Raw genomic sequence first — 25,219 nt, forward strand, 5'->3', positions numbered from 1 at the left:
GGACCGATGACCTCAGCAGTTCGGTCCCATAGGAAATAACTACAAATTTCCAAAATTTTCCATGTGGGCTGCATGAAATCCGGCGGAACCCCTCTGCGGGAAGTAATCGAATGACATCTTACACTTCACACTTGGAGGGAGACTCTACTATTTGTAGGCATCTTTACATGCTCTCCGTGCCTTCAGAACTAAAAAGTCTAACGCGACGCGATCGACGGGCATAGCACAGACACTGCACGTCACATATGCGCAAAGCTTCCTCGAATTTTCGCTGTTCTTTTAATTTCGCGACCGATCGGATCCAGAAAAAGACGAAAAAAAGAAAACTCTTGTAATTTTGCTGCCTAATACCAGTCACTGTTCCTGAAGTAAGGAATTTTCAAAATAATTCTGTCCATCAAACTTGAAATAGTCAGTGAATTTATCCTTGAATGAATGTAATTGTAGGTTTTAATACCATAATGAAACTCACGAGATTTTTTACTTCTTTCTTCAACAATTACTTTGCGAAGTTTTTTCAAGTAAAATGAAACTGGTTTCTCTTTCCAGATTGAATTTAATTTAGTTTTGAGACACCAAAAAAATGAATTTCAACAAGTAGCGCCACAATCCGTGTATGAAAGATGGCTGTCTCCACTTTCTTTTTTTTTTTTTTTTTTGCAGATGCTCTATCCATCTTTTTTTATTTTTTTTATTACAATGGCGCTACTCACTGCGCTTTTGTTATCTTTTTTTAAATTTTGAACAGGGAGGCAGGGTAAACAAACAATCTTTATTCGTACAATTGTGCTGTCCTAGGGATAAGAAAAGTATCGAGACAGGAAAAACAATTTGGAAACCAAAAAATCAACACAAAGGCCGCCTTTTTTTCCTTTTTTTTTGTAACAGCAATAAAGTAAATGAAAATCCTAGTCACGGGCGGACACCCCAGCTATCGTGAGGATTGTGAAAAACACTTCTTAAAAAATTGGAAAAGTAAGTCCTGTATTTCGTATGACTCCGTATGAGCTCGTGTTGTTCTTGTAAATACATCCAATACTCCATCACGGACTTAATATCGTACGAATACAAATATTTCGTCGCATGTCCAGCGATCCAATTGACCGCATATGTCTTTTGTTTGGGAAAAAAGGTCTTGTCCGGTAGAAAAAGTACATCCGATGTGATTTCTGTGTAGTTAGTGCGCTGAAGGAAGGCCAGTATTCGATGCGTCAGGATCCAGACGTCCCTCGCTGCGCCACACACTAAACCATATTCTTCCGTTGCTAACAGTCCACAGTTGGTGCAAAGAGGAGAATCGACCATATGAATTGTATGTAATCGACTCCTGGTCACAAGTTTACGGTTTATAAGAATATACCACATCGATCTCGCTGCTGTTGACAGTAATGGAGTATGCACTGCACACCAAATGTGGTTCCACGTTCTCGACGGGTATTTGAATTCCATTATATTGCGACCATGGTGATCCATCAAGCATCTATAGATCTCCCGAGTCGTGGGTATTCTCGTCGAAGGTACTTTCAGACGAACATAACTGTAATCAACAAGAAATGAGGAAATGTGTGCAAGGGAAGGCGAAATATTGCCCATCGCAATAGGGGGTTCGTACGAAGGCGGAACAAGTACTTCTATCAGAGCTGACGTTATGGTATGCTTTCTTTGTTGACAATTTCGTATCATCGCTCGCATGTAAAGCGCCAGAGCTTTGTTTCTCACGTTTGTGAGGTTGAGGCCACCGTTCCGGAACTGTAGTGTTAAGGTATCATACTCGATCTTAAATAACATCCCAGTACTAACATAGTAACCAAAGGCAGCCATGAGGCGATCTGCAATACCCTTCGGTATTGGTAGGATCTGCGCTAAATGGGGCAGTCGTGACGCTATGTGAACGTTGGTGTATGTCACACGTTGGATCATGTCAAAGGCTCTCATTGAGTTGTTGCGTATCGTCAGACGAACATTCTGCAGAAGCCGCCGAGAACTCGCCGCCGCTGACCGCCGTAGTGAACGGGTAAATGTAATCCCCTGACATCTCAGCGATTCCACCGTCTGAAACGGTCCCGGTACGTCTTCCACACCCCGTCCAATGTGCATTATTTTGGATTTCGTCATGTTATCGACACTGCCTGCCGCCGTCCCTTAAGAGTCTAGATGTTCAACAGCCTGACGCACTTCATGTCCTGATCTGACAAGGAGGATCATGTCGTCCGCATATGCGCGGCAAACGAACGAGTTCTCATTAAGCGCTATCCCAGTAAGTGAGCGCCTCATAACACACATCAGCGGCTCAAGCGCTATCGCAAACAGCATCATGGAGAGTGGGCACCCTTGTCGGACTGAGCTGTTAATGGGAATCTATCCCGCTTCCCGGCCTTTTACAATCACCTTCGATGTAGCCCCTTGTATTAGCCTCATACCGATGGAGATGAAAACAGGTGGAATCGCCATTCGGCTCATGACTGACGCCAAGAAGTCATGGTTTATCCTATCAAAGGCACGATCGAAGTCCACAGATATCATCGCTGCTCGCATTTTACACGTTTCCGCAAGGGCGATAACGTCACGGTATTCACTTAACGCCGAGGAGATGTTTCTTCGCACCCCTAGGCAAGCCTGATCAGTGGATATTGTCATGGATATCGCCAGCTTGAGACGAGACGCTAGTAGTCTTGCAAAGATTTTATAATCGGTGTTTAGCATAGTGAGAGGCCGATATTGATTAACATTGCGACTCCCTGCCATCTTCGGGATGGGAAGAAGAAAGCCCGTCACAAAATCCGACGCTAGGCGCATGTCCGGACGCATCGCCTCATTGTACATCGACACCAACTGTGGCATCATCATGTCCACGAATTCTCGATAAAACTCTAGCGTAATCCCATCTGGCCTTGGTGATTTATGGGCCGCTCCTTTTGTGAGTGCCACCTTTATATCGTCTTCTGTGAGTGGCTCCATAAGCGCTGCCTTATCCGTCTCTGTCAGTGTCGTTTGCAGATGTTGCAGTATCTCTTCCCCCACGAGACGGTCCGTCGGTGTACCGGCATAGAAGTGGCGGAAATGCTCTAAAAATTCATTTGTAATGTCCTGTTGTGTTGTCAGTTGACGGCCATCTAAACCGTGGAGCACTGTTACCAATGCCCGGCGGTAACGTTTATGTTCCCGCGACACGTGGTGCATCGAGGTACGTTCCCCAGTGATGGTGTCGAGACATCGTGCCCGTATTGGGATGCCACCCAGTCGTCGTCGCGTGATCGATAGGATTTGTGCCTTGATGTTCTGGAGACGGCACCTGGAAGGACAGCTCACGAAGCATGGTGTAATAATAATCAACAGTGTCTCTTTGCCATCTCGTCTTATCCCGACCATACTCTATGAGCGCTCTCTTCTTACTGCCGGCTTAGTACACTCGAGCCACCATTGAAGCACGGAGGTATATGTTGGTAGACGGCGTTGACATGTGGCCCATACCTCCTCGACTCTCTGACGACATTCGGGGTCTGCCAAAAGTGACGAATTGAGCTTCCATGTCCCGCGGCTTCTCCACACACTTTGCCTAGGGAGTGATATGGTACAAATGTAAGCCAGATGATCAGTAAATGCCGCAGGCCATCGTTCCGCGTCGATCACCTTATCCTGTAGGCCATCCGAAACATATATTCGATGGTCTGCTCGCCGAGTGACTGGTATAAAAAGTATATCCCTCACGGTTCCTATGAATCATGTCCCAGGTGTCGCTTAACTCCAGATCCCGGCATAGCACATGCAATTCACGAGAGGTATTGTAATGTGGAGTCTGGTCTTTTTGGGCTAAAACACAATTGAAGTCACCATCTATAATGAAATGATCGAATCTGCCGGTAAATAAGGGCACAATCTCTTCCGAATAATATCTCGCACGCGCCCGTCTGTTGTCGGTGCCGGAAGGTGCTTAAACATTGAGAATGCGAATTCCATTAACAGTTATCGCCAGTCCTCGTGCCGAAGGTAGATAAGCCAGGTCGCGAACCGGAATCCCGTCCCGGACCAATATCGCCGTTCCACTGTCGTTGTTCGAATGCGGCGAGGTGTAGGAGATGTAGCCATGGACTTCCTGGAACTCAGGAATGTAGATTTCCAGCACCATCAGTATATCCACATCCGACACGTATATCATGTCCCTAAACAACTGCTGTTTCACAGGCGATCTAATGGTATTTACATTCACTGTCCCTATTCTGTATGCCTGGGATCGAATAGCTGTCATCTCCACATGATGTTAAAATGACAAAGTTTCACCGTATCGACAGTCCCTTGCACATCAGCAGAGGGCCGCCCGACGGACGTGTCCCTGCGGTATTAGGTTTCTTGAGATGCAGACGGATGCGAGTCCCCACCAGTAGAATGGTCCACATCGGTGATTTCATCGTCCTGCTCATACCAGCTGATATCATTGTGGTGCTCCAAATTTTCCTGTGCAGCATTGATGAGTGACAGCTGTTGTTCTTTGGCAGCTTTAGACTCCACCGCAGAAGGGGTAGCAGGCTCCTGAGCGGACGCGTCGTCTGAGCGACATGACATCTTTTCACTGTCCGAATTCATATGGTCTGCGACATCCGAAGCTTCTGGTTCCAAGTCAGACAGGTCCATAGTGTTAGTCTCCTCAGGGCTCCCAAGAAGAGAAGATAGCGTCTCTGCAGAGTTTAGTCGGCGCTTCTTGCGGCGCTTTGGCGAGCTTTGTTTGCGGGCCCTCACCTCGGCCTCTGGTGTCGGTGAATCTTGTATCTCCTGCAGTCTCGCCGTCGCTACAACGCCCTGGGGCCGTTCCACTTCAGCTTCCATGCCTGTTGTGATGCTGTCAACCTCTTCTTGCACCACCTGTAATGTCTGGGATTGGAGGTTGGTCGGAGCCATTCCTTCGTCAGTGGGGTCCGAGGGCGCCTCAATCAACTGCGGCGTCGGTTCGATAGTGCGTTCCGACCTCGGCGTCACCTCCCCGCGAAGCGCCGCCACGTAAGTCATCGGTAGTGACGTTGGTGTAGTCGGATTCTGGAGGTCTCCGCTGGGGAGTTGCACGAGTCTCCTCTGCACACACGCAGATCGAAGATGTCCTTCACCACCACACCCGGAGCATGTCCGGGGCTGTCCATCATAGATGACAATAGCTCGACAGCCGCCGATGTTGATGTACGATGGCACATGTTTCGTAAGGGCAATTCGCACCTGTCGGACACCATTGAGCACTGGATATGTGCTAAAACTTGTTCAACGTTCGGCCGTATGACTAATAACTCTGCCATATGGCTGGAGCGATTCAGTGACCAATGATTCTGGTACCTCCAAAGGCAGCTCGAACACTCGAATCGTACGCACGCCCAGGCCCGAATGAGCGACTAAAACTTCGCCAATATGACCATCGGAGTGTCGGAACTGGAATCCTCGTTTGGCTGCTTCAATGATCCTATCGCATGCTGCGTCGTCAATCATCTTTACGTAAAGAGTGCTGCTCATGATTGATAAATGAATTCCAATAATCTCCGTGTAATTAAGTTGCACTTCGTCTCTCAAGAAACGTTCGATTTCGAAAGCCTTCGGTCGTGCATACTCGTTACAGAACGTGAACTGTATCGTGGTTTTTCGGAAATTGTGTGCCATTGCGTTCGGTTCAAACAGTAACACACGCGAGTGACGACGGTGTAAACACCGCTTCTTCCGCGAGCGTTCGCAGCCGGGACGTAAACAAGTACGAGCTGCTCTGCGGCTAAAGGCGGACTGCCACTCAGCTATCAGGGGCGGACACTTCAGACAATTAACTATTATTGTATTAATCCAAAATTAATGCGGAACTGCCATTTACCGCCTTCCTCCATATACTGCACCGATGTTAGCTCAAAATTTTAAAGACCAGCGCACCCATAGATTGCCTCTCTGAAGCACCACAATCTGGCTGCTTCTTCCTTTTCAGTCGGCCTGTCATACTCGTCCTCCCAAGAAATGGGCAACCCCGGAGCGGAAATGACTACGCCACCTGCTAACGCTATATCCGCGGTGTGTCTGAGCCGCTCCGCTGTTCATTTCTGCAGTGGGGAAGGTTTTCCAGAAAGAGAAACGGCAAGGGAAAAGTCTTGGCAGTTCACAGTTCTCCGTCTAATTAACTAAATACCACTCTAATCTAGTCCATTGCAAATGGTTTTTTGAAAGCCTGCGGTTGTGAAAACAATAGGTTTGCAGATAAAATGACACATTTTTAGTGGCTTTAATGATCTCATACAAATAGGATTGTATGTATATAGACTGAAACGGGGAGTGACACTCTTGATTAAAGGCCAAGAATCGAACCCAAGTCTCCTGCTAATTAGGCAAGTACGTTAGCCACTAAGCCATCTTGGCACAGCAGTTGCACACAACTGTACAGATTACCCTGGCGGGTCTCCCTTCTCGATGCAATTTCTAATTGTCACCCCCAGTCTACTTTAAATTCCCCGTTACACAAGAACCGGATTGCAGAAACTACCCATATTCTGGAATAGCACTCAGCATCGAAGGTAAATGGGGTCCTCCATGAAACCCTGGTGCAAGTTCTTATACAACTGAAATAACACAGTTTCAGAGATTTTACTAGTCTCATACAGATATGATTTCATTTACGTTCGTTGCAGAGTTGTTGTTCCAGAACATGGAGAACCTCGGCAATTTTGTTCGTGTACCAGGGGGAATTTAAAGTAGACTGTGTGAGGATCAGGGTTGAGGAGGAAGGCTTTCGAAGGTAATCCGTGCAGTTGTGTGAACTGCCGTGCCAAGGGGGCTTAGTGACTAACGCATCTGCACACTGAGCAGGCGGCCTGAATTCGATTACCGGCCTTGGTAGATAATTTCACTCACCACTTTGGCCCATAAGCATAAAACATACCTTTGTTTACAAATAACTTTTATGCTACAAGTTACGATTTTCTTTTACGCATATTTTACACCATGCGTTTCAGAAAATGATTCCCATTTTAAAGTGTATTTTCTCTTCATACTACGCCATTTTTACGTATTATAATGAATTACTGTTTTCTCAGGAAGAGACCAGACTTCACAAATATGACTTTTTTAAATACAGCGAAATAATGTATTCACTCTCTGGTCATAACACACTTTTACAACCATCTTAGAATATCTCTCTCCCCATATTCACATCGAAATAATCATTAAGAAATTACATTAAATACTGATAAAACACTGTGGAAATGTAAATATAATGCTTTTCCGTTAGGGCAAAGGCTGTAATCGTTGGAAGGTGGGAATGTGTTCAGCACACTCGTCATGAAGATGGAGAAGGGAACTCAACACTTGATGATTGATAAATTTAAAATAAGCACACGTCAGAGGTAGGGTGTGACGTGGCCGACCGGTACCAATTCTCCGCATCTACAGCACTTCAAAGTGACAAGTGTGTTCCTGTGCCCTGTGAGCTTATATTCGGCGCTACTGTAAAACCATGAAGGATTCTGATACGAAATGGTGCGTCGGAATACGTCCTTTGTCATTCGCCTCTCCTGAGAGCAGACATAACAGAATCATTTGCCACTCGACATTACAACCCCGTTGCTAATTTCGTATTCGGTGCTCACATTCTGCAGTTTTACTTTGTGCTGGCAATTACGTTCTGTTTATCCAGTTTTGCTAACTTCGTTAACTCATGGGGGATTGTTTGGAATGACTTTTGCGTTTACTTCAATTTCGCTAATTAGTCGGATTTTCCCTGCAATATACGGGCTTTTATAAGCCAGAGATTACTGATTTAAGCAATTTGCATTCGTTCAATAACTACAGCCCCTTCACAGCAGTCCGTATTGTATCTTTGTGGGATCTACAGAAGCAGATGTAATGTTTTCCATCGCTTAACCTTTAATGAACTATTTCGGCCTGACGGTATTGAATACTAAGGCTTCCCGGAACACAGAAAGAGAACCTTTGTGTTGAAAATGGATCATAGTATCCAGTAGGTATCGTAGCTTATGCGCCCTGTGCCACCAAGCCACTTTTGTGAAAAGTAAGCCACGCCGTTTCTCGTGTAAGTTTCTCTTTAGAGACGTTTTGCAGCTTCCATTATAATTTGGAGAATATTAGTACATGAACTATTACAATTTATTTGACCGTGAACGAAAACCGTACAGCTATTACGGACTTTCTCCGAACTTATTTGTATTTCTACATGTCAATTAATTGTCAGCAGTCATTTGCATATGGTAACAAGTCTCATTCCCGAATATTGGTGCAGAACCAACTAGATCTACATACAGTGAATTCAAACCGGTGTTAAGCGCAAGGCAGTGTGTACTTCTCATTGTAGCAGATATTCTTCCTCTACAGTTACAGTACTGAGAACGGGAAGAATTGCTTACGTGCCCGTTGTAAATGTAGTCTTGGCTTCGCTTCCCTAACAAATACCGTACATAATACTGGTTTTTGCAAGTTTGCAAGTTGCCTTTTGCGGGGTAACTAGTGTCAGCGAGGTCAGGTTTTTCACCATTTCCGTGACCCTCTTCTGCGAGTCATACAAATCTGTGCCAGGAGTCCAGTTGTGACTCCTGGCTATTGTAGTCATAGAATAATATAATTTTTTGGTTTCGTGAAATGTAACATTTTACACTCAAAGCTTTCTGATCTTTACGTCATTTTTTTAAAATCTTATTGAGACCTAACAGAAGATTTGTGGGGTGTTTTACCCATAATACTTAATTACTTACAGACAAAGCGCATCATCTGCAGTCATGTTATCTGTTAGGTCATGGTTATACCACAAGCAACATCAAAGGTCCGAAAGCATTTCCCTGTGACCCACCTGAAGATACTTCTATGCATGTTAGTGACTATCCATCCTAGATAACATGCTGCGTCTCCCAACGTATAAATCCCCAATCCAAGCACAAATCATCTTCGATATGATTGAACTTTCATTAGATAGTTCGGTTGTTTGAAATCCGCCTTCCGAAAAAGGCAATGTATTTCTTTTTCCACTTACTAACTGTTTGGACACCTACGTCTCATCTTCTGTGGGTCTCGATTTATTGCTGAAATTACGCTACTTACGTAAGTGGATTTTTTTGTTTTATCGTTATACTGCAAGTAACTTTTTCGTAAAGTTGTACATCGTTGGTGCCTATTCTTCTTCTATTGTATTTATAAACACTGTTGTCCATTCCTTTTTATACCTCATTCCCATCTGCTTCTACACGATTTTTAGACAAAACCGTGACTTGAGGGTCCATGAGCGTTTCTCTTTTAGCGTAGTGGCATAATTTTTTTTCTCAGATCTCGTTTTTGTGTAAAAATCGTGTGAAAACAGGCGGCAGTGAAGTATAAAATAATGTGGACAACAATGTTTATAAATACCATATAAGAAGAAAATATGACTTTATGTCTAAATATAACAGGCATAAAAACAAGCCGACTGCAGAAATCCACTTCCACAAGTAATGTAGTTCCATAAATAAATCGAGAACCATAGAGGATAAGACACAGGTGTCGAAACATGTTTGTTTAAATATAAAAAGAAATATATTGTATTTTACAGAAGGCTGAGTTCAAAAACGCGAAAATTATTGACGAAAGTTTGATCATGTCTGGTATCGAATGAAATTTGTGACTGGGTCGGGGATTTGTGGGTATGGAGGAGGAAGGATGTAATCTGAGACTGAGGGTCGTCACGGATGAGAAAGTTTGTTCATGCGGGACACAGGGAGGTGCGCCGTGTCCTTTGCTTTTCACGCTATAGATAATATTATTAGTTACCTAAGAGGTTTTGGTGATGCTCTTGTCTGCAGTGATGCACTATCGGAAAAATGCTACAGAAATCTTTTGTCAGACCTTAACAAGATTTGAAAAAGATGCCAAGATCGGCAATATGTTTCAAATGTGCATAAATGCAAAATTTTGCATTTCACGAAACGTAAAACATAGTTTCTATGACGACAGCCAAGAATGAGAATTGGAGTCAGTTTTGGTATAAAAGCCCAAATTTAATTCGATCCGTGTATTTTGATAAACTTATGAATTACGGCATAATACACTACTGGCCATTAAAATTGCTACACCAAGAAGAAATGCAGATGATAAACGGGTTTTCATTGGACAAATATGTTATACTAGAACTAATATGTGATTAAATTAACACGAAATATGGGTGCTTAGATCTTGAGAAATCAGTACCCAGAACAGCCACCTCTGGCCCTAATAACGGCCTTGATACGCCAGGACATTGAGTCAAAAAGAGCTTGGATGGTGCGTACAGGTACAGCTGCCCATGCAGCTTCAACACGATACCACAGTTCATCAAGAGTAGTGACTGGCGTATTGTGACGAGCAAGTTGCTCGGCCACCATTGACACGACCTTTTCAGTTGGTGACAGATCTGGAAAAAGTGCTGGCCAGGGCAGAAGTCGAGCATTTTCTGTATCCAGAAAGGCCCGTACAGGACCTGCAACATGCGGTCGTGCATTATCCTGCAGAAATGTAGGGTTTCGCAGGGATCGAATGAAGGTAGAGCCACGGGTCGTAACACATCTGAAATGTAGTGTCCACTGTTCAAAGTGCGGTCAATGCGGACAAGATGTGACCGACACGTGTAACCAATGGCACCCCATACCATCACGCCTAGTGATACGCCAGTATGGCGAGGGCGAATACACGCTTCCAATGTGCGTTCACCGCGATGTCGCCAAACACGGATGCGACCATCATGATGCTGTAAACAGAACCTGGATTCATCCGAAAAAATGACGTTTTGCCATTCGTGCACCCAGATTCATCGTTGAGTACACCATCGCAGGCGCTGCTGTCTATGATGCAGCGTCAAGGGTAACCACAGCCATGGTCTCCGAGCTGATAGTCCATGCTGCTGCAGACGTCGTCGAACTGTTCGTGCAGATGGTTGTTGTCTTGCAAACGTCCCCATCTGTTGACTCAGGGATCGAGACGTGGCTGCACGATCCTTTACAGCCATACGGATAAGATGCCTGTCATCTCGACTGCTAGTGATACGAGGCCGTTGGGATCCAGCACAGCGTTCCGTATTACCCTCCTGAACCCACCGATTCCATATCCTGCTAATACTCATTGGATCTCGACCAACGCCAGCAGCAATGTCACTATACGATAAACCGCAATCGCAATAGGCTACAGTCCGACCTTTATCAAAGTCGGAAACGTGATAGTACGCATTTCTCCTCCTTACACGAAGCATCACAACAACGTTTCACCAGGCAACGCCGGTCAACTGCTGTTTGTGTATGAGAAATCGGTTGGAAACTTTCCTCATATAAGCACGTTGTAGGTGTCGCCACCGGCGCCAACCTTGTGTGAATGCTCTCAAAAGCTAATCATTTGCATATCATAACATCTTCTTCCTGTCGGTTGAATTTCGCGTCTGTAGCACGTCATCTTCGTGATGTAGTAATTTTAATGGCCAGTAGTGTATTTTGGGCAGCTCTAGCTTATAGGAATTATGTTTTCAGGAGATAGATGCTTGGTATGACATCAACACCTAATGTTTGTTCTCCAGAGACTCTTTAGAGAAAATTGGTGTTTTTGCAACTGCTTCCAGCTCCCGTTAAAAAATGTAGACCACACATAAAATTTAAGCATTCTCTATCAGAGCCATCTTTTGTGTTTTTTCAGATGTTTTAGTAACGCATATTTAAGAATGGACAACTGTGAAATAGTGTCCTCAGCTCTGCGAGGTGCTGACAGAAAGGCGTGTTGGGCGTGTTGCAGCTATCCAGGCGCTGGACTCGCTGCAGCGGCAGTTGGCCATCTCGTTCGGCCCGGACCTCCTGCCCGCGACACATCATGGCGAGCCGCACGGCCTCCACTCCTCCATGGCTGTAATGCGGCGCCTCCTGGTTGACGCTCAGGTCAGCACAACACCGCTCTCTACTGTCTATCTCATAGCAATACGCACTACAGGCGTGATGAAGCAAAGGGATCATTTTGTATCCTCTTTTGTTTCCGATTCACAACTGTGGTTTTCCGTTTGCACTGTCAAAAGTTACAAGATCTTTTTTTTTTTCGAAATATTATTGCAACAGACTCCATCACATTGACATAGATTTAAATATTGCGTTATTGTGTTTTCATTAATGATCAGAGGACAACTACTTATTCACAACCGGTAGGAAAGAGTTACATGTTTGCACCTGTTACTGTCCTTCAAAGTAGTTACCAGCGTTGTGTAGAACCCGTTGCCAGCGATGTGGAAGACGTAGTATATCGTTAGCAGAGCCTGTTCTGTTGATGGTACGAATGGAGCGGTCTACTGCCTGTCGAATCTCTGGAACAGTTCTGAAGCGAATGCCACGAAGTGGTTCCTTCATCTTCGGAATCGAATCAAAGTCACAAGGACTTAAGTCCGTGAAGTAAAGTGGATGGTACAGTACTTCCCAGTCCTATCGACCGAACAATGCAGCCACAGCTTGCACTGTATGCGCCCGCGCATTGTCGTACAAAATGATGGGTGGATTGCGCAAAAAGTGTCGCCGCTTCTTTGGCAAAGCTGGTCGCAGGTGATGCTCCAAAATCGAACAGTAATACTGTGCACTGACTGTCTGCCGTGGAGGAACGTAATTCGTTCGGATAACACCATCACAGTTGTACACGAGAATCACGATAACTTTAAACCGCTCCATTCGCACCATCAAGGGAACATCCTCTGCTAACTGTATACTACTCCTTCCACATCGCTGGCAACGATTTCGATACAACGCTGGTGACTACTTTGAAGGACAGTAACAGGTGCAAACATGTAACTCTATTGTATCGGTTGTGAATAAATAGTTAGCACTATTTAAGTTCCAACCCTCGTATTCTCAAATTTTGTATTGACTAACTGTCAGCTGGACTCGAGCATTGAAGGTTCCTTACATACGTAATCATTTACACAGACAGTTCATCCATTTCGGGAATCTAGGATCTCGATGATTTTACGTGTCATTGACAATGATGCCGGCAAGATATTGGTCCCATGTATTCCAAGACTTTAGAGAACTACTTAATTTCAAGTTTGAAGTCTTTTGATTTCACTGAATTTTAAAAAGTTAACATTTTCACACCAGCAAAGGCTAATAGACCTCAGTAAGTGCCGTCCGTAGTGGCCGAGCGCTTCTGGACGCTTCAGTCCGGAACCGCGCTGCTGCTACAGTCGCAGGTTCGAATCCTGCCTAGGGCATGGATGCGTGTGCTGTCCTTAGGTTAGTTAGGTTTTAGTAGCTCTAAGTCCAGGGGACGGATGACGTCAGATAGTGCTCAGGGCCATTTGAACCATTTGAACCTCAGTAAGTACCTGAATTTCAACTTTATACGTCTACCCATTCCTGAGAAAAAGCGATGTTAACAGACGGAGGAACAGACAGACAGTCGGATAACAAACGCCAAGAGTTTTTGCCGTGATATAATTACAAATTAACAATTTCAGATTTTTCATTTATTTGTACAGAGAAACCTTTCTTCTTGCCAAATTTCATGATTGTGGACCAATGGGAAGTACCCTATGGGTTTTTATGAGTAAGTTTTCGAGCATCTCAATATGTGACACAAATGGCCTATCTTTCGTTTGCTTCCCTTTTTACATCGGCGAGGGACATAAAATTTCGTCTTTATACGGATACCAGTTCCTGAGAAAAAGGGTTCTGAACAATCGGATAGACACTCGGACAGACTGAAGGACAGCCAACAAAGTGATCCTGTAAGGGTTTCATTTTTACCGATTGAGGGACGGAACTCCAAAAACGGACATACGTCCGTTAGAGCCACAGAATTCATCAAAACACACAATGACGAAAATGTAGGGGGTTGACTAGAGGCCAAAATTATCAGCTAAATGGCATCAAGTGTATCTTTACACCACCGATCTGAAACATCACTCAGAAGTGTTTGAGTGTACAGGTCACCAGTTCAAATCAAATGATTCAAATGGCTCTGATCACTATGGGACCTAACATCTGAGGCCATCAGTCCCCTGGAACTTAGAACTAACCTAAAGACATCACACACATCCATGCCCGAAGCAAGATTCGAACCTGCGACCGCAGTGGTCGCGCGGTTCCAGACTGAAGCTCCTAGAACCGCTCGGTCACAGCGGCCGGCCAGTTCGTAATTTGTTGCATTCTTGAAATCTACCTCATTTCCCTAGGTTTTAACCCGTCTAGTGTTGGATCTGTTTTTCAGGACTTGGCGAATTTTATTTTTCAGTATTTCACTATGTTGACGGATATGGAACACTGCATCCACGTGGCGAACCTGAGTTCTCCCTCGCTCGCTATGCACGGGGTTCGGTCTCACCCGCTTTCAGGCCAGCGAGCACTTAGTGAGTGCGAGCTAACAGAAGCGTGGTGGGAGGGTGGTTCACTTCCAAGCGGCTAAGAAAACATACTGCTTAGCTAAGAGAGAAAGTACCAGGAGGCGTACCCACACTGCAACTTCGCAGCCGATGCGAATCCGCGTCATATCCGCATGCCTATGTCACTAGCCGAGACAGCGTCGGTGATCGGCAACCTCCACCAAGCTGTGCGAAGTTTCTGCACCCCTTACCTCGCACACCACAGGCGGATCGGGCCGGGCCTAGCTGCATGCCCTTCCTGATGCCATAGCCGTAAATATAACCTATGGGGCAGAGATCGTTTAGTGCCATGAGTCTGCGAATCGTGTAAACTCTGGTTTGAGTGATACTGAATTTTTATGTGTTTGTGTATCATATTCTCTGAAGAGCATTTTGGAGACAAGACCAGTATTTACGAAAACGAGCGTAGGGAATCTCTCAAAAACCACACTCAGGCTGTCCCGTGCATCAGGCCACAGTTATTAATCCGCCGCTCGAATTCGATCTGGGTTTGACTCACTTTCGTGGTTCAACGGATAGGATACTGGTCGCGAAGCTATAGGGCCAGCTCTGAGATCTTGAGATCTAACCCGTGTGTATTCATTGCGACAGGTTATACCGTTCAGACATTTGAAAATATCTTCACAGCCGAAAATGAGCAGTAATGGAAGGAAAATAAATCCATACTTTGTCCATGCGATGAAAGCCACTGCAGTAGTACGTTAGCACCCACAGTTCTTGAAGACGACATAAATAGATATATAAAACATAGCATCAATCCCCTTCCTGAAAGGACAGCTACTGAATATGATTCAAACCAAATCCATCGTCATTAAATTACGATTAGAGTCAGTATGTAGATTTCAGCACCTCTCATTCAACTCTGCAGGCTGTACAAATAAACGACTCAGTGAATGAAACACGAGAAGTAGATGGTTTTAATTTTAGGGACTACAGCTGGATCACAACCTGAATTGGAACGCCCACACCATAGACGTAACGAAGATCCTTAGTTCAGCTAGATTTGCAATATGCATGGTTATTGTTATTGGTGACTTAAAAATCAAAAAGGAACTAGTTCATCCTGCCTGTTTAGAATTGCTAATGAGTTATGGAATAATTTTTTTGTGCAAACCCAGCTTACAGAAATTATGTGTTCGGAAGACAGATGCTTGGTATAAGAACAACGTCTCGTGTTTGTTCTAGAACACCTCTAGACGATCTTCAAAGAAACTTCGTATTTTGGCAACTAACTGTTTCACAATACTCAAATTCAGTATTATTCTTTATTGTTACCAATATTTTCCGATTAGTGCAAAATATGTGTACAGGGTGACTCGGCTGCAACTCGCAACTCCTTCAAAAACCAAGCGCGAGATTGTCATATCCCCTCACTCACAATGCTCCAGCTATTGGTCCTACAGAAAAACTGAGCTGGATCTTTTTGTAGGAAATGTAATGTAGTTAAATTGTTTACTGGATACAATTCGCTGTAGAGTTATTTAACAAAAACACATTTGGAGGTCATTTCCGTACGTTTTTCGTGAATAATTCGAAAACTACGGCCTCTAGCTAAAACGTATTCCAGTGCCAAATTTAACTGCAGTAAATTTACTACAAAAAAGACCTCTTCACTTTTTTCTGTAGGACTAATAGTTTGTGTGTTAAGAGCGAGAGAAAATGAAAATCTGGCACGCGGTGTTTGAAGGCGTTGCGGGTTTCGTAAAACCAAAAGGTAGTGGTTGTTGAAGCACCCAGAAAAATACTACAACCAGGAACTACTTTCACAAAGCCTTCAGTGGGTGAACAATAGTGAAGACAAGAGTACGCATGAATTCAACAGCCAGCCAAAACATATTGTAGTGGGGCTTAAAACTGAATTACAAGGCGTTCTGTACAGCAATTCTGTCAAATCCAGTGAAAATTATGATGAAATAAATTTTATTAGGTTGTAATATAATAAATATTAGGCGTGTAATATTGTCATATTTCATCTTGTTAAGTCATTTGTGATTCTGAGTTTAAATAAAATGAATGTCCTTGAATTATTTTCATATTAGAGACACCCGTCTCTGTGGGATCCAAGAAACACATTTAATGTGTTGTAATAAAGTTTCGATCAAATTTTAGCTTTCTGTTTCATCGCTATTTTGTGACATCTAAGGATCTAGTAACGTTATACTCATAAGCATAAAATTTCTTCATTTCTAAGTCTTCAACTCATATATTTATACTACTATATATTTATGAAGATCTACAGTCAACTAACAGTTCATCGTACATAATTGTACTACTATATATTCATTAAGATCTACAGTCAACTATCAGTTATTTGCACCAGTCAGTCCCCAATTTCGCAAGTTTTTAGATTTTTATTCAGTCCTCATTTTTGCAAGTTTTTTAGATTTTAATATCTTGAAGATAACTTCTGCTTTACTCAGGCGTAGCCTCAGAAAGCAAGTAACATCATTCAGATCCGGTTGCAACAGAAGCCAGCGAGATAGGCTGTATACTTATTTGCAGTAGACCAGCATAGACTCTGATAAAGTGATACACGTATCTACAAAACAGGCAACACAGCCAGCACTTAGAGATGTGGAAGGAACTGTGGTTGGCTGACGACTGTCCCGTGCCACTCGACTCGACAAAACATCTGTCACAAAGCTCTCTAATCAACGGATAAAAAGCCTACAAGCAATCCTAAACACCGTCACACTCCCCTCTCACCCTGCTGACTTTTCCGTTTATCGTGTAATATTGCACCAGAGCTACATTTGGAAAGTCATACCACACTTATGATTGCGTGAGAGTTTGTGCCTTCATTACGCAGATCGTAGACCTTTGGCGCGGCTGGCATCACAGCGACGATTCGTTTAATTTTTCACTATGTTTGCTTCGGTTCGTCTCCAGTGAACGGGCCACTGATGCCGCCGATTATCGTTTTGCCGTGTAGGTGTAGTCATTAGGAAGCGGCCATTGTCTGATTCGCTAGCAGCTGGCAAGTGGCGAAGCCTGGCGCAGGCTGTTCCCCGTTATGGTGTTCCTATTGTCCTGAGACGCCAGGTGCGAAACGCCTGCGGCACGTCATGTTTTGGGTGTGTGAAGCGGGGGAGGGGGGTGGGGAGGGGATTGGATGACAGTCAATTGCAACTGAACCACTTGCTTCTCACTCTGTAGTAAATAAGTGGTGTGGACAATGGTTACAGCAGCGCTTCTACCATAAGCATCGACATTGTTGCAGCAAGTACAACCAAAAATTAACCCCCCTGAAGAGGACAGCGGCAAGTCGGCCGAAACGTCGGCAGCTTAGCTGTCGTAGTAGTTACACTGAAGCGGCTCAATACCCAAGATTGTTTTATGCGAAAACTACAGTGTTCTTTCTGTGGTTGAAACGGATAAAATAAATGAAAAACATTTCCTTATGTTACCAGTTACTATCAATATAAGTAAACCGATTTTTTAACTTTTTTCATTTTATTACTGGGAGCATCTTTCCTGTGGTGTTATGTACTTATTAACACTACACTATATTTTTCAAAATTTACCTAATTATTTTCAGGAAACAAAAACTAGAGGACAATGTTACGGGAATAGGACAGGTAGCAGATGAAGATGCGATGGGAGCTATAATACTGTGAGAAGAATTTGACAGGACACTAAAAGGCCTAAAAGTGCAAAGGAGAAGATATTCGCCGAGAATTATTGAGTCTTTGGAAGAGCCAGTCTGTACAAAACTATTGTACCTGATATGCATGATGCATGAGACAGACGAAGTAACTATGTATGTATGTATTCAGCTGGGGACCTAGAAACGACGGAGAGGTCTCATCCCCGCCGTAGCCCTCAGCGGTATACAATTTCACAACAGGCTAGAGCACTCCGCTCACCCCACCGCCGCCTCACACCGATCCCAGGGTTTATGGCGGTTCGGCCCTCAGTGGACCCCTGGGAACGTCTTACTCCAGACGAGTGTAACCCCAATGTTTGGGTGGTTGAGTAATTATGGTGTACGCATACGTGGAGACAGTGTTTGCGCAGCAAACGCCGACATAGTGTAACTGAGGCGAAATAAGGGGAACCAGCCCGCATTCGCCTAGGCAGATGGAAAACCTCCTTGAAAATCATCCACAGGCTGGCCGGCACACCTGACGTCGACGCTAATCCGCCGGGCGGATTTGTGCCGGTGAAAGGCACGCCTTCCCGCTCGGGAAGCGGTACGTTAGACCGCAAGGCTAGCCGGGTGGGAAAAGTACCTGTAGTCATCAACATAATCATCATCATCATCATTTAAGACTGATTATGCATTTCAGCGTTCAGTCTGGAGCATAGCCCCCTTATAAAATTCCTCCATGATCCCCTATTCAGTGCTAACTTTGGTGCCTCTTCTGATGTTAAACCTATTGCTTCAAAATCATTCTTAACCGAATCCAGGTACCTTCTCCTTGGTCTGCCCTGACTCCTCCTACCCTCTACTGCTGAACCCATGAGTCTCTTGGGTAACCTTGCTTCTCCCATGCGTGTAACATGACCCCACCATCTAAGCCTGTTTGCCCTGACTGCTACATCTATAGAGTTCATTCCCAGTTTTTCTTTGATCTCCTCATTGTGGACACCCTCCTGCCATTGTTCCCATCTACTAGTACCTGCAATCTTCCTAGCTACTTTCATATCCGTAACCTCAACCTTGTTGATAAGGTAACCTGAATCCATCCAGGTTTCGCTCCCATACAACAAAGTTGGTCGAAAGATTGAACGGGGCACAGATAACTTGGTCTTGATACTGACTTCCTTCTTGCAGAAGAGAGTAGATCGTAGCCGAGCGCTCACTGCATTAGCTTTGCTACACCTCGCTTCCAGTTCTTTCACTATGTTGCCGTCCTGTGAGAATATGCATCCTAAGTACTTGAAATCGACCACCTGTTCTAACTTTGTTACTCCTATTTGGCACTCAACCGGTTTATATTTCTTTCCCACTGACATTACTTTCGTTTTGGAGATGCTAATCTTCATACCATAGTCCTTACATTTCTGATCTAGCTCTGAAATATAACTTTGCAAACTTTCAATCGAATCTGCCATCATAACTAAGTCATCTGCATATGCAAGACTGCTTATTTTGTGTTCACATATCTTAATATCACCCAGCCAGTCTATTGTTTTCAACATATGACCCATAAATAATATGAACAACAGTGGAAACAGATTGCAGGCTTGTCTTACCCCTGAAACTACTCTGAACCATGAACTCAATTTACCGTCAACTCTAACTGCTGCCTGACTATCCATGTAGAGATCTTTAATTGCTTGCAGAAGTTTGCCTCCTATTCCATAATCTCGTAGAACAGACAATAACTTCCTCCTAGGAACCCGGTCATATGCCTTTTCTAGATATATAAAGCATAGATACAATTCCCTGTTCCACTCATAACACTTCTCCATTATTTGCCGTAAGCTAAAGATCTGGTCCTGACAACCTCTAAGAGGTCTAAACCCCCACTGATTTTCTTCCAATTGGTCCTCAATTAATACTCGCACTTTCCTTTCAACAATACCTGAGAAGATTTTACCCACAACGCTGATTAAAGAGGTACCTCAGTAGTTGCAATCTTTTCTGTTCCCATGTTTAAAGATTGGTGTGATTACTGCTTTTGTCCAGTCTGATGGAACCTGTCCCGACTCCCAGGCCATTTCAATTATCCTGTGTAGCCATTTAAGACCTGGCATTCCACTGTATTTGATGAGTTCCGACTTAATTTCATCCACCCCAGATACTTTTTTGCACTGCAATCTATTGACCATTTTTTCCACTTCCTCAAATGTGATCCTATTTCCATCATCATTCCTATCCCATCCTACCTCGAAATCTGAAACATTACTGATCGTATTTTCAGCTACATTGAGCAACTCTTCAAAATATTCCCTCCATCTGCCCAAGGCATCCACAGGATTCACCAGCAGTTTTCCTGACATGTCCAAAATACTTGTCATTTCCTTCTTACCTCCCTTTCTAAGACTGCTAATTACATTCCAGAATGGTTTTCCAGCAGCTTGACCCATAGTCTCCAACCTGTTTCCAAAGTCTTCCCAAGATTTCTTCTTGGATGCTGCAATTATCTGTTTGGCTTTGTTTCTTTCTTCAACGTAACTTTCTCTGTCTACCTGAGTTCTACCTTTTCCAATGACTGTAATTGACTACATTCAACTAACTGGTACCTTTCTGAGATCGCTGTTATGTACTTGTGCCTGATTTCCTTATCCTGAAGTTTCTCCACTCTTATCCTCCTACATATGGTCCTGATCTCCTGCACTTTCGGCCTCACAATCCCAATTTCACTGCAGATTAAATAATGATTAGTGTCATCAAAGAATCCCCTGAATACACGTATGTCCCTCGCAGCCTTCTTGAATTCCTGATCTGTTATTATATAGTCAATGACAGATCTGGTTCCCCTGCCTTCCCAAGTATACCGGTGAATGTTCTTATGTTTAAAAAAGGAGTTTGTGATTACTAAGTCCATACTGTCACAGAAATCCAAGAGTTGTTTCCCGCTCCTGTTGGCCTCTATATCCTCTCTAAATTTACCCATAACCTTTTCACACCCTTCTGTTCATCATCTGTAGTCATCAAGAAGAATATAATAATTCCAGTTTCAAAACAGGCGAATGCTGACAGGTTTGAATGTTACTGAACCACGAATTGAATTCATAGTTGCAAAATATTGCCTGTTGATAGATGAGTGGAAAAACTAGTTCAGGACAACTTCGGAAAGACAAGTTTCGGTTTGGGAGATACGTATGTTGAAGATAGGTTAAAGCAAGGCAAACCTACATTTACAGTATTTTTAGATTTAAAGAAAACATTGTCGACTGGAATACACACTTACTGAAGACAACAGGGCAAAAGTTCTGCAGCGTGCACAGCAACCGTTAAGAGTTAAGGATATGAAAAGCAGGAGGCGGCTGACAATGGAGTGAGGCAGTGTTGTAGCCTCTCCCTGATCTTCTGTCTCTGTCCGCTGAGAAATCGATAAAGGAGAAATAGAGAAATTTGGAAAGAGAAGTAAAGTTCAAGAAGAAGAAATAAACATTTTGAAGTTTGCAAATGACATTTTAATTCTGTCAGAGACTGCAAAAGCCTTGAAACAGAAGTTGATTGGAAAAACAGGCTATAGGATGAATATCAACAGATGTAAAGAAATGTATTTCAATTAAATCAGGCGTGGCTTTTGGAATTAGATAAGGAAATGAGACACTAAAGCTAATAGATGGGTTTTGCTATTTAGACAGCAAAATAACTGACTATGGCCGAAGTAAAGAGGATTTAAAATGCAAGACTTGCAGTAGCACGAAAATCGTTTCTGAAAAAAAAAGAACTTTGTTAGTATTAATATAAATGCGTCATGAAATCTTTTCTGAAGTAATTTGTCTAAAATATAAACTTGTACGGAAGCGAAATATGGTCCAGAAACAGTTCAGAAAAGAATAGAATTGCAGCATTTGAAATGCTATGCTATAAAAGAACGCTGAAAATTAGATGGGTAGATCGCACAACTAACGAGGAAGTACTCTAACAAATTGCGGAGTAAAGAAGTTTATGGCACGAATTAACTAAAAGTGGCATCGTTTCGTAGCTGCAGTGGGTATGCAATACAGACCAGCGTGGAGAGAAGCATCGAAACAGTCAGCAGAGTGATGACCACAACAACACAAGATCCCTAGGCTGAACCTGCGGTTCGGTCCCCAGGAGAAGAAATTTTATGTTAATTAATCCACAACAAAATCATTTACAAATTAAAAACTTATAATGAAGGATTTAAAGTTTCATTTAATTCTGTACAGTTTTACTACATAATTGTTGAATTGATGATACAATTGAAAACTGAACAGTTTATTTCATTTCTGTTTTTAAATTCCCCATAATTTTTATAGTAATTAGTTTGTATTTTACGGTGGCCCACAACGATAGGCTACACAGCCAAGTACAAAAATTCTTATTACAGTGATAGCTTTACTTTGTTGTTACGCTATTGTTATTCACCTAAAATGACTGACACGGCTCCATATTATCCCCTTCAATGACAAGTACAGCCGCCATAATGCTGTAATAGGGATGTTAAAACATTTTGTACGTATTCTCAATTGGTAGTACAACTTTTTTTTTAATAAATTTGCATTGACTGATTTTTATTTTGCGGGCATTATACCTTGGTCGAAGACATTGTTCTCTGCCAAACGTTCGTCTCCTAGGGCACTAGACGTCGTCAGAGGCTATAACGACTCAGAAAACCGAACTGTTTATAAGTATCCATGCAACGACCGGCAGTTGACGCCATTATACAGCCTAAGCTCGCAGAGTCACGCCGATGTACGTTATAGAGTTCGTAGTGGGAAAGAGTTGACGCCGTTTGTTTTCTTTCCCAAAAAGGTCCACAACTCGTAGTTTGCAGTGTTCAAGTATTCGCGCACCTTTCTTCTTCATCTAATTGTTACCACGTGCACGCCGGCGTGTACCATCACCGGTGGCTCTCGCTAGGTCCTCCGATTGGACTGTGTGTACTGCCGGTAGCTCACGCTCGACCCTACCAGTTACGCTACCAGCACAACACTAACGTATGATGTGTTACCTATCAGCCAGGCGCAACGAACAGTTTTGAATACAATTCTCACTTACCCCCCCCCCCTCCCCCCCCCCCCCCCCACTCACCTTTTCAACGACAGAGCCTTCTGAGCAAATGAGATCTCACAACATTTGTGATCAGTGATTAATTTATTGTAATATTTTATTATTAATTATTTATTTACTGTATTATTTTATGTGATCTCTCGTTGTTTTTAAAAGTATGTTCTTGTTTTAAAAGTACGGTCTTCCAAAATAAAAAAAGCTCGTACATTAAAGCAGTAGCCTAATCGTTTCACTACGACCATCGCCCCACGGCGAGAAACTGAAAAGCAGCGCCGCCAAATGAAGGAAACCATGAATAAGCGGGCCATCCCACAGAGGCAAACACAATTCTCAACGCCGGCGTGCACGTGTTAGAAGCTGTGCCAATGCCGCATCTTCTGCGTACTCTGCTTATATTGTTGACCGGTGATTGTTTTTATGAACAGAAGGAAAACTTTTCTTTCAGTTGGTTTCTTTTCACTAGAGACCCAAGACCTTTTAGGATCTAGTTCCCCTTTTATACCTTTGTGAGAGTAGACTTTTCTTTCTGAAAGCAGTTCGTAAATTTTCGAACTCGTCCTCCAAGTAATGTGCTAACAGATTCTTTTATCGCTGTTTGCCAATGTTTTTATCAATCTTCTTTTCTGCTTCACATGGTAATTGGAATTTTTTTTGAGATATCTATCCGTGTGAGTGGACTTTCTGTTGACTTTGTACCCTTGCACATGTAATCAAGTGTACATAGGAACTATAAAAAAACACTAAGACACTCTTTAAGGAACACAAGAACAATAATTGTCGTCTGTGCGACAGTGATAAATTGGCAGTAGCAGATCATGCGCTGGGCTCAGGGAATCATCAAATTTGTTTCTTCGATACTATGGTTTTATGAACATCCCATTATTACTACGCTAGGATGTACAGAGGGGACATAGAAATATAAAAGCACAAAAACAACGCTAACAGTAAGGGTGTAGAGCTGAAATTATACATGTCATGGGCCTTTGTGCTGAATAACGCATACGGTTCTCCATTACAAGCTCCATGTCCGTACGACACTGCGACATTAGGTAGCGGTCTGATAACGACACGAACCGATCGTTCTACATCTTCTAGGGGTGCTGAAAAGTAACGTCTTCAAATTTTTTTAATTCTGTTTTCAATATCGATAAAGGTATTAAGTGTCATCCATATTACTCGGTGAAGTTTCCTGCTTCGCTGACACAAGCAGCAACTTCTGCCCTAGAGGGCTCTGAATTGTAGCGTGTAACGCGGTGTGCAACCTAACTACGTCGGCACACGAGAAACAACGTGCTGTAATCGAGTTTCGAAAACGAGGATTTCGTCCACACATGAAACTCCCTCTCCGTCGCACTGCGACATCTCCAGCAATCCGACGCCTTGGTTTCACTGTTATCGATCATCCTCCATATAATCCTGACTTGGTCCCACACGAGTTTCATATGTTTGCAAAACTTAGAAAACACCTTCGAGAACTTCACTTTGATAGCGATGAAGTGGTGCAAGCAGAAATGTGGTTGAGACTATATCAACAGGCATTCTACAGAGACTGTATCAACAAACTGACATCTCGCTCTGAGACATGTGTTCGTCGCCAGGATGGCTATGTTGAGAAATAAATATGAAGACTTGAAGAATAAAGATGTAGAATCTTAAAAAAATTTATATTATTTATTTAAAAAGCTTTAGGAGTTTTCATATAAAAAAATTCGGCGGCATAACTTTTTAGCACGCCCTCGTACATACATACTTCGCAAGCTACGGTATGGTGCATGGCGGAGGGTATTTTAGACGAGTCCTAATTTCTCTTATCTTCTTGGTTCTTAGAAAAGTGTACGTTGGACGCAGGTGAATCCTCCTACAATCAGGTTCCGACGCCAGTTCTCCAAATTTTCTCAGTAGCGTATCTCGAGAAGAACATTGTCCTCCCGCCAGGAATGCCCATCCGAATTCACGAAGCATCTTCGTAATACTTTCATGTTGATCGAACCCACCGGTAAAAAAAATAGCAACGTCCTTCTACATTGCTCCAATGTCTTAAGTTAATCCGACCTGTGTAGAACCCAAACACTCGAGCAGTACTTGGTCTTTACGCAGTCTCCATCATGGATGAGCTAAACTTTTCCAAAATCCTCCCAATAAAGCGAAGTCGACCAATCGCCTTCCCTACTACCGACCTTACACGCTTGTTCATTTTC

The 25,219-nt window shown here is 43.3% G+C and overlaps 1 protein-coding gene across 5 annotated transcripts in view; it reads left to right on the top strand.

The window, feature by feature from the left end:
• LOC126354370 (kazrin) overlaps nt 1–25,219 on the top strand; it is a 903,527-nt gene that overhangs the window by 581,358 nt on the left and 296,950 nt on the right. For all 5 annotated transcript variants that reach the window (XM_050003952.1, XM_050003953.1, XM_050003955.1 and 2 more), the window contains exon 2: nt 11,740–11,879. In XM_050003952.1, the coding sequence (XP_049859909.1) occupies nt 11,740–11,879 (140 nt within the window). The remainder of the gene's footprint in view (nt 1–11,739; nt 11,880–25,219) is intronic.

Source organism: Schistocerca gregaria, chromosome 3 (assembly GCF_023897955.1).
Source record: "Schistocerca gregaria isolate iqSchGreg1 chromosome 3, iqSchGreg1.2, whole genome shotgun sequence".
NCBI lineage: Eukaryota > Metazoa > Arthropoda > Insecta > Orthoptera > Acrididae > Schistocerca > Schistocerca gregaria.